We start from the raw sequence: 10743 nt of genomic DNA, 5'->3' as shown, positions 1-10743 counted from the left end.
GGGGATATGTACTGGAGGTTGTGGAGATGTACTGGAGGTTGGGGAGAGATGTTAGAGACAGGGAGAGGTGCTGGAGGTTGGGAGAGGGGGTAGGGGTTGGGGAGGTGTTTGGGGTGGGGAGAGGTGCAGGTTAGGGAGAAGGGGTAGGATTCATAGCAAATTAAACTAGTGAAGGATAGTGGATGTTTGAAGGGGGGAGGGGGAGGTGACCCAGGGCAAACCTCCAAACATATCAATTATTGAAGGTGAGATAGGGAATTAAGGGACCAGTCGTGAGGGGATGGGGGTCTATCTGAGGGTCTCCACATGTAGAGTACACTACCGTGTATATCAGTCATCAGGGATTGGGGACTTGTAAGCCTTGGTTTACTTACTGGGACACACATTTCTGTTAATATCGCACTATACTCTGGGACACACATTTCTGTTAATATTGTTGCCATACTCAGAATTAAGCTTGATTATGCTAACTGATATGTGACAAATCATATCACTTGAAACCAGTTACAAAGTTTCTATGTTGAACCTGTGTAGGCGGGCGTGGCAATAACAGACGATGGGACATTGGTCGGGGAGCCAGACGGCCAGGGATTCGGGGTTGGAATGGCTCCCAAAGCGGCTAAAGCTGATCCCTCAGCTGTTGTACAACTTAAGAAGAAGGAACGGGAAAAGGACAGGAAGAGCCGCACAGGGAGGGACACTAAAAGGTGAACAGATGTATTATATTTAGTTTAACTTTTTATTTTTTGGAAGTACACTTAGTGATTGCTTCAAAGACATTCCAACAGCGACAGAATTGGCAGTTTAAATGAATTCATTAAAATGAGTAAGTCTAAATGATCCCATTTCTAAATCTTGTTTAAACATTGTGTATGATCAGATAGGAATGTTTTCTGTCAGTATACCAGTAGCTGGACCTGGATTCAAGTTTGAAAGTTTTTTCATCCAAATATGGTGAAAAATTTATAACAATCTTTGTGATAATGTAAGTTTACTATCATAAAATCACATCTAAGCGCAGTTTCCACAAAAAGTTTATGTGAATAAGTGACTTGCTTATCATGTTTATTGAACTTGAGTAAATTGATTTTTAAATTTAAAACAAAGGAGAAAGAGTTTCATTTCAAAATTTGAAAATCAATTAATAATGCTTGTTAGATAACAAACAAATGTCACTAGTTGTAAAATTACTTTGTACCACACCTCTTTTGTGACATTTTCAAGTGAACCACATCATTGCTTAAAATAATACTCAGGCAGCATAGAAATGTGTTTGAGGTGATGAGTTTACTGATAAGTGATTAATATGCAAAAAAGTTCCTTATGGTGAACTTAAACAGTCATCTGTCATTTATGGGATGGGCTGAACAGGACAAATTGTTATAGAAATCATTCTGATCATATCACTACACGCATGCATCTTGCACACACAGGGGAGGCCATCCTTAAATGACCATAGCCGTTGATAGAACGTTAAACAATATTATTATACCTCTACTTTATTTACTCTATATAAAAGTAATTAGTTAAATCGAATATATCCCCACTTTTGCCTGACTGTGTTTTAGTCATGTGTGTTAGTCTGGGAACTAAAACACACCTACACTCGGGTGTTTCCGCCGAGCCAATCAGGCGAGAGGTGGGCAGAGCTTGTTACCGAATTCGGAACCGACGCGCGAGGTGGGCGGAGCTTGCTACCGAACTCGGAAGCATTTTTGGCTCTATTGTGATCTACAGCTTATGGTTTACAAATAATTTCTAGTTAAAACTATCTCTCCAGTGTGTATATATCGGTATAATAAAACGGTTAAAGTATGGGGTTGAGGGATGTTAGCAAGTTTCTGGTGTCCCTTGACCATGGTCTCGGGACACCAGAAACTTGCTATATCCCTCAACACCATACTTTAACTGTATACTAAACCAAACCAAACCAGATCAGTTTCAATATTTTATATGATTTCCTTGGCAGTCCCACGGGAGGTAAGAGTATCAGCAGCCCCTCTCAGAGTGCTAAGGGAGAGAGGGACATCAAGTCGCCACACCCCTCCGAGCGAGAGAAGAGGGACGACCGAGACGGAGAAGCCCCCACCCCTACCAGTATATCTGGTGTGTCCCGGGCTGACAAGGTCCTCACCAGTACCCCACCTCCCAGATCAGAGGCCTTTGAGGAGTTCAAGGCCGACCGCGGCAGTGAGATCAACAGGGTTCTAATAGAAAATAAACGTAAGTGACTTTTAGAACTAATATCAATGGTGTATTATCTTAGCTGAAATGATTTTCATCTTGAAGAAAATTTATTTTTATGATAATGCTTCAAGTGAATTTGAAGTGGAAAAATAGATTGTATTATTTGTTTGAGGTTGGAATCAGTATTTCTGGGCTCACATTAATGAATATTTCTGTTTTGCCACCTGATTTTCTCATGCAAAGTGTAAATTCACTGGTCTTATATCTCAGATTGGTTACTGTAAATCATTACATTTTGATGAAAATGTATTTTTACGATTATGCTTGCGGTGAGTTTTAATTCCCAAGTGAAACAATACAATGTAGCTAGTATATTGTTTAGGGCTCATATTAAGAAATATTGCTGTGTTTTGCCACTCATTTTTCTCATGCAAATTATGTTTTAAAATTGCCAGATTGAAATTTTGCTTCACCGAATTTCCCAAAAAGTAACCACAAGATAATTATTTGGATCTTACTTCCTTCAGATAACATGTGAAATCTTCTTAAAAGACAAATTACCAGCAGCTTAAAGACAGCTTAAAGTTAAATATCTAGTTAGAATTTGTTGAAATTATATCTGTATTAAAATTAGCCCTCTTGGAAAATGTTCTTTGTAGGTGACAACTAGCCTTATTAGTGGCTCTATATGAGGTTTTCTATGGTCCACTTATTTTGATAATAATTACTGCATTCATTAAAAAACTTCATGATTTTGCAGGCAAAGCTGCAGCTGAAAATGAAAATTGATTTTTTTTTTATATAATTTTCCAGAAATTTTGAATTCCAAGAAGAAATCCTATGCAGAGCTAGCAAGACAAGTAAACACTAACAAGATTGAGATTGACAAAACAAGAGATCAACTGGAAAACCACAGGAGGGGCAGAGAAGATAATGGTAAATAGAGTTATTTCCCCTTGGTCATATCAGTCATCAATATATCATTCATTTTGAGTGGCCATTATATGTGAAATTAAAAGAAACTGAAAATTTGGAGGGTGCAGTAACAGTTTTGAGGGGCCCTCTCCAGAATTGTCCCTGGGAAAGGTGATGCTATCACACAATGACACATAACCCGACTTTATAATTGTTACAGGACCCCACTATAACGAGGAAGGGGATACAATCAGATATTGACACATAACCCGACTTTATAATTGTTACAGGACCCCACTATAACGAGGAAGGGGATACAATCACACAATGACACATAACCCCACTTTATAATTGGTACAGGACCCCACTATAACGAGGAAGGGGATACAATCACCCAATGACACATAACCCGACTTTATAATTGTTACATGACCCCACTATAACGAGGAAGGGGATACAATCACCCAATGACACATAACCCGACTTTATAATTGTTACAGGACCCCAATATAACGAGGAAGGGGATACAATCAGACATTGACACATAACCCGACTTTATAATTGTTACAGGACCCCACTATAACGAGGAAGGGGATACAATCATACAATGACACATAACCCCACTTTATAATTGTTACAGGACCCCAATATAACGAGGAAGGGGATATCATTATCAGTGAAGAAGAGTTCTTTGAGATCAAACGTCTCAAAGACCACAAACTCCAATACAAGAATGATTTCGAGGAACTGAAAAATCTTAAAGCAGAAGTGCAGTATTGTCAAAAGCTTGTGGAACAGTGCCGACAACGCTTGGTGCACGGTAAGTGTCCCGGTCATATTCACATGTAGGAGGAATCAGGCAGACCTGATTCTTGTATTAACTCATTTACCCCTGAAGACACCTTTGAACACCTCCAATTCAAAGATTGTAATAGTTCATTATGAAATTTCAGGGGTGAATGAGTTAATAAGAGCCTTGTTTAAGTTAAGTAATAGCCTTTAGCTGTTCATTTGGGGAATGGTTTTTCCTAAATTATGAAACTCTGGAGACAAAAGAACTGGATTTGCTGACACTGTGTGATATCATTAATTGGTGCTGGAGGAGTTAGTTATTGGGACAAAATTATCCAATTAAGAAGAAAAAATCAACTTCATGCATAAGGAACCACTTTAGAGGCTTTAAATAGAAACAGATAATTTGTATTAACAGAATTCAGAATTACAGAATCAGGCTACATGTATTGTATTGTTATGCACTGATCAACACTTCCAAACTAGATTAATTAATATGTGTCATTTACAAATTTTAAAGAAAAATATTACTGAATATTTAAAGGGTTTAATGTCAAATATAATTATCAAAGTTTAATCAATTTTAGATTTTAAACAAACCATTAAATTTAGTGAATCTCTATTCCTCAAAGTGATATGAGCTGAAAAGGATGTTTGTAACAGGTTCATCAGACAAAAACGAGGGAATTTTGTTTGTGTTTACAGAGTTTGACAACTGGTACTCTGAGAGTTTCGTGGGTCCTTCTGATGAAATCCAGACTAGCATTGCACAAGGGCATGGAGTCAGACCTGGAGCACACCTCCCCTTCAACCCGAACACGATCGTAAGTCTACAGTCTTGAATGTAGTAAAAATAAAAAAGGAAGTAAAATGTTATGTAAATAAATGAAGAGAAAATTTCCATTCTGATTACACCTGATTATTTCATGATTATGTCAGGGATTGCCTGATACTGTATGACATAGAAAAACAGTAAAAGATAGATACCTGATATTAAGTATAAATTATCTCCCCTTATACAGCCTGAAGATGAACATGAGAAGTTTGACCGCCTCCAGATGGAGCTGCTGATGAATAACCCAGACTCCGCAGCTTTCTATAACGCCCAGATGAGGACTCAGAGAAGGGTTTGTTGATTTTTAACTTGTTTTTGAAATGAGGACATTTTTTATTGAAATCGTTTGGACTTTCATCTCAACAGATCTTGTTTTTTTTTTCAATTTTAATTTTCTCACTGTTATAGTGAATCTAAAAAATTAATTCACATAAAAATATTTTTTATGTGTTTTCTCAGTAAGCTAAATATTACAAATGAAAATTTACATCTTCCATAAAGCTTGATCTGAATGTTGTTGAAATTATGAGAGGTTTTATGGAAGTAGCCGTAAGTTTATGGCCAAAAATTAAGTTTTGCTAATATATAACATTTCAGTTTTGCCACTGTGCTATATTTATGAGTGAGATGTATTTTGTTAAACAATTTTAAAGTTTCCCTTGCTACATGACTTATTCTATTTATTTATTTTTAAACGAATGCAGCATGCTATTTATATATTTCTCATTTTCATAATTTCGTATTTCAGAAAACTTATGAAACTGCGATGTCCCAGCCTCAGCCAAGCTTCAGGAAATCTCCTGGCACTCCCACCATGTCGATAAGGAACAAACCACCAAACATGTTACAAGTCAGCATGGGATAAAACATGTTACAACACTTCTGATTGGACAATTTTCCAAATTATATCTGAACTACTTCTGTGATCATGACTCTGATTGGTTACAGGATGTATTGTTTTTTAATCCAGCAATGCTGCCTGGATTAGAAGTACGCTGTGAATGGTGTACATTTGTACGTACAGATGTAGCAGACTGTGATAGGACTTAGTAGGATAACACTGCAGACTCGGTGGAATAAAGTATCTAAACTTGTGATTAAGCAGGGACTTAAAATACAATTCAAAAGCTATTTAATGCAGTTGACATTTTCAGCATTATATGTGTATGTGTAGCATACACACAGCCCAACATAGGTGGCAGATGTTTCAGGTAATTTCTGGACAAGTTAAAGTCATTAAGATCGTTAAACTGCTGTGAAAGCCAACTTGTGCCTTTGTTTGGTATAAATAAATGCAAGCTTCCATTTTCCGAATGATTCAAGAATTTTAAAACTGCTCTGCAATTAATTCAGTCAGCTTGTTTACTTATCTTGCAAAATCATCACCATTTATTTGCAAGTTTGTTATGGAATAAAGTATCAGTGTTTGATCTGCTGTTTAGTCTGTGTTTTGGCATGCTCTTTGATATAAAGTCATGCCAGCATTCTATGATCTGAAATCTCATAAAATAGTATTATAATGGTAGATACTGAAGAGTTATGAAATGGACAGGATAAAGATATGACATTTAAATTTCCTTTTGTTAAGGTCTTTTTCAGTTCCTGTTAATGTATAATATTGAATTTAGTTTTATCTTGTTAATATATTTCCATGTTCATACTTGTACATATGTGTTACATGTGGCCAGAGTTGTATTATAAAATTATCAATATGTTTCAATTTCCACATGGAGATAGATTCAGAAAATTTGTTACTGAAAATATGAATTACCATAAATAGAAAATAATGATATATATTTATATTGTTTATATATATTCGTTTTGTAACAGGTGTTTTGCACAATGCACCTGGATTGCTTTTTACTGTTTCCTTTGGTAAATTTTTTAAATTCGATTTTTCTTTCAAAATCAGTTCATATCGAGTCTTTGCTGTGCAGATATTCAATAAAGATTAAAAAAATAATGTTGAACATGTTTTGTGCTAATAATTATCTGACATAATCATGTAGCTATTTTAAACGGTACATCAAGGTAATGGTATTTATTGAAGTAGCTTTTATTTCATTATTGAGCTATTTCCTTTTGTTTATTTGTTCAAGGGAACCGCCCAAGATCACAGTATTTGTTGACTACTAAGGGATTTTTTTCTGTTTTATATTTAAGATACACTAATGTACCTTTTATTTATCACTGCATTTTTAAACAAAACTTGCACGGACTGATTTTATTGACCAATCACTGGACATAAGATAAGGTCAGTAAGTAGATTAGCTCATTAAAATAACTGGTATTCTGTGCAAGATATTTTATTTTGCAGAAATTGGCCTGGAGAGATGGTTACAAATTTAAATACCTTGCAAATATTTATATTCGGACACTTTTAAAAGACGATATGTTGCTACAAGTATGTACTAATGTAGTATTACTGTTTTTGTCACACTTCACAGATCTTTCATGTGTAAACCCAAAAAACAGAAATTCAAGAAAATGAAGTCATTTACATTACATGATATATACAATGGGTATATATAATGATTTAATTTTCATGTAAGTGTTTATAAATATATATTGTGTGGAATCCTCCACATATACTTCTAATCATGCAGGGCAAAATAGACCAAGAGAAAATATTGATGTGATTGGCTTGACATCAAACATAGCTTTGAATATCTAATAACTAGATGTTTATTTATATATGTATCTGTAAGGAAGTTGTATACTTCAAGTTAACGTTTTAAATGATAGTCCAAGACATTCACACAAAATTATTCAATTTAAAATCACTGAGAAATTTGATATATTTAGGACAAAACAACTTTAAATTGAAAGTAAAACTTGAATTTCTATAGAATTTTTTTAATGTCATAATGATGTAGCACCAGTACTACTGAGGTTATTTCATTTTGTGTAACTAGGTTTTTCTGTGAAATGTCCTTACCCTATAATCCAACATGTAGGTGCATACTTTGTCAATTTACAGTTTAATTGTGAAGGTGACATTGAATGAAATTATGTGAATATACTATTTTGTTTGTGTTTTAATTTTCAACCCAGATGACATCGTTATAGATATCAGGAATCGGGGAGTACTCCTTCAATAAAAGAGGGACCCATATGTGTTCTGGTGTCACAGGTGTCAGCTGGTGTCAGAGGCCGCCACGTGAGACACAGGGACCTGAGAATTTGTTACAGCTACATGTATATTTGGACCGTAACTAAGGTGTTCGAGTAAGTTCAATGACTTAGGGGTTTACATCAACTTTTGATATAAATGCCACCCCCAATGAAATATATTAAGTATATATCATCATTGGAGGGTTTTACATAAAATGTGTAAAATTGCCCTGAGCACCTTAGTTTAGTTTAGGTCCAAATTTAGCCGTTACAAATTCTCAAGTCCCTGCGAAGTGAGAGATAAAGACATGGATCATGGCACTGTGCTGCATGTTTAGTCACATGACTGACGTCATTCTAATGGAAAAGGTGGCTCTATGACTAATAGTTGTACTACTTAGTCGTACGATACTACTTAGTCGTACGTCATACGGCACTACTTAGTCGTACGTCGTACGGTACTACTTAGTCGATACTATTTAGTCGTACGGCACTACTTAGTCATACGTCGTACGGTACTACTTAGTCGTATGTCGTACGGTACTACTTAGTCGTACGTCGTACGGTACTACTTAGTCATACGTCGTACGGTACTACTTAGTCGTACGTCGTACGGTACTACTTAGTCGTACGTCGTACGGTACTACTTAGTCGTACGTCGTAAGGTACTACTTAGTCGTACGGCACTACTTAGTCATACGTCGTACGGCACTACTTAGTCATACGTCGTACGGTACTACTTAGTCGTACGTCGTACGGTACTACTTAGTCGTACGTCGTACGGTACTACTTAGTCGTACGTCGTACGGTACTACTTAGTCGTACGTCGTACGGTACTACTTAGTCGTACGTCGTACGGTACTACTTAGTCGTACGTCGTACGGTACTACTTAGTCGTACGTCGTACGGTACTACTTAGTCGTACGTCGTACGGTACTACTTAGTCGTACATCGTACGGTACTACTTAGTCGTACATCGTACGGCACTACTTAGTCGTACGGTACTACTTAGTCGTACGGTACTACTTAGTCGTACGTCGTACGGCACTACTTAGTCGTACGTCGTACGGTACTACTTAGTCGTACGTCGTACGGTACTACTTAGTCGTACATCGTACGGTACTACTTAGTCGTACATCGTACGGTACTACTTAGTCGTACATCGTACGGCACTACTTAGTCGTACGGTACTACTTAGTCGTACGGTACTACTTAGTTGTACGTCGTACGGCACTACTTAGTCGTACGGTACTACTTAGTCGTACGTCGTACGGTACTACTTAGTCGTACGTCGTACGGTACTACTTAGTCGTACGTCGTACGGTACTACTTAGTCGTACATCGTACGGTACTACTTAGTCGTACATCGTACGGTACTACTTAGTCGTACATCGTACGGCACTACTTAGTCGTACGGTACTACTTAGTCGTACGGTACTACTTAGTTGTACGTCGTACGGCACTACTTAGTCGTACGGTACTACTTAGTCGTACGTCGTACGGTACTACTTAGTCGTACGTCGTACGGTACTACTTAGTCGTACGTCGTACGGTACTACTTAGTCGTACATCGTACGGTACTACTTAGTCCAATGGTACTTCTTAGCCGTTCGATCCATGTGCGACATGTGTGTGAAAGTGACGATTTTTTTCTAAAATATCAGTTTGAAGTGTGCTCCGGGCGCGGGTCGCGTATTTTCCGCATATTATAGAGGGCCGTAGTTCTGACATTAATCGACAACCGATATAAAAAACAGTCGATAAAACCACATAATAATTCGGACTAGGTTTTGAACAACTGAGTCAAGATCTTTTCCCAGAATCAAACAAAATTAATAATACCCGAGACATATAATTATATGTCTCTGATAATACTGCAAAATTTCAAACCAATGCTCCAAATATGTCTATTAAGACGCTCTTCAAATCAACCTAGATATAGAAAATGGAACAAAATGAAGATTCTTGCATCTAATGTTAAAGCCATTTTGTGAATTTTTCGGAAAGCACAGTGTTCCAGATGTTCCTGAAGGCACATGTGGGGCGTCGGGTGGCATTGAATAGCGCACTCGCCTTTCATCGAGACAGCCGAAGTTCGATTTCCGGTCGGGTAAGGTATACGTATTGGGTACTGCCCGACCACGTGGGTTTTCTCCGGGTAATCTGGTGTCCTCACACATTTAGACCTTCTGCGTGCTTCCTTTCTGGCAGGGATGTGTAGTGGAGGGATACGCACCTTCCTCTTTGCCTTAGTAAATATGTTCCGAGTGAGGTTGGCTTATCTCCCTTGATCAGTGTTCTATGATACCAGCGCCCCATAGCGGACAAGTTATGGCTATATCAGAGCGTGGTTGAAGCGTTAAATTGGTGTGTAAACCAATAATAATGAGTATTACTACATTTTTTGTTTATCTTGTTGTTGTAGGTTGTTTATATTACATCTGGTGGAAGTAATAGATTGTGTCACAGGACCCGATGTATTGATTTATTGATCTTTTTTTTTTCATTTTCTGTGTCAGTGTTCAACGTCAACCGGATGTTGTTTTTTGAGATTCGAGATTTTGTTTTGCTAACCCAACAAAGTTGTGTTTCTAATTCCTCCTCAACGGAATGGTTTACATTAGAATGAAGTATATCTATGGAAAGCTTAATTAATTTAATTTTGTATGGGGGTAATCTTATGGCGTCGAGTTATTATTAATTTGTGTTCTTTTTGTTTCAAAAAGAGCTAATGTTTGTATCACTTTGCATCAGAAATGGCGTCATTTTCAGTGAAACCATGTTGTCATCCCACTGTTAAGATCAAATTTTCTTCCAATAAATTCCAACATTTTTCAAGCAACGGATATCAATAAAAAGATGAGTAATTTTTGTATTGTGTAGACCCGAGTTTATTTGTC

General features: G+C 37.0%; 1 protein-coding gene across 1 annotated transcript in view; it reads left to right on the top strand.

The window, feature by feature from the left end:
* LOC110459109 (kinesin-like protein KIF9) overlaps window positions 1–7752 on the top strand; it is a 24531-nt gene extending 16779 nt beyond the window's left edge. The window contains exons 14-20 of the mRNA XM_021511205.1: window positions 535–707; window positions 1970–2223; window positions 3001–3123; window positions 3743–3922; window positions 4600–4718; window positions 4917–5021; window positions 5478–7752. Coding sequence (XP_021366880.1) covers window positions 535–707; window positions 1970–2223; window positions 3001–3123; window positions 3743–3922; window positions 4600–4718; window positions 4917–5021; window positions 5478–5594 — 1071 coding nt within the window. The 3' untranslated portion in view covers window positions 5595–7752. The remainder of the gene's footprint in view (window positions 1–534; window positions 708–1969; window positions 2224–3000; window positions 3124–3742; window positions 3923–4599; window positions 4719–4916; window positions 5022–5477) is intronic.
* The last annotated feature ends 2991 nt before the right edge of the window (window positions 7753–10743 follow it).

This window comes from Mizuhopecten yessoensis, unplaced genomic scaffold (genome assembly GCF_002113885.1).
Source record: "Mizuhopecten yessoensis strain PY_sf001 unplaced genomic scaffold, ASM211388v2 scaffold9969, whole genome shotgun sequence".
NCBI lineage: Eukaryota > Metazoa > Mollusca > Bivalvia > Pectinida > Pectinidae > Mizuhopecten > Mizuhopecten yessoensis.
This window is presented reverse-complemented; position numbering and strand designations above follow the sequence as displayed.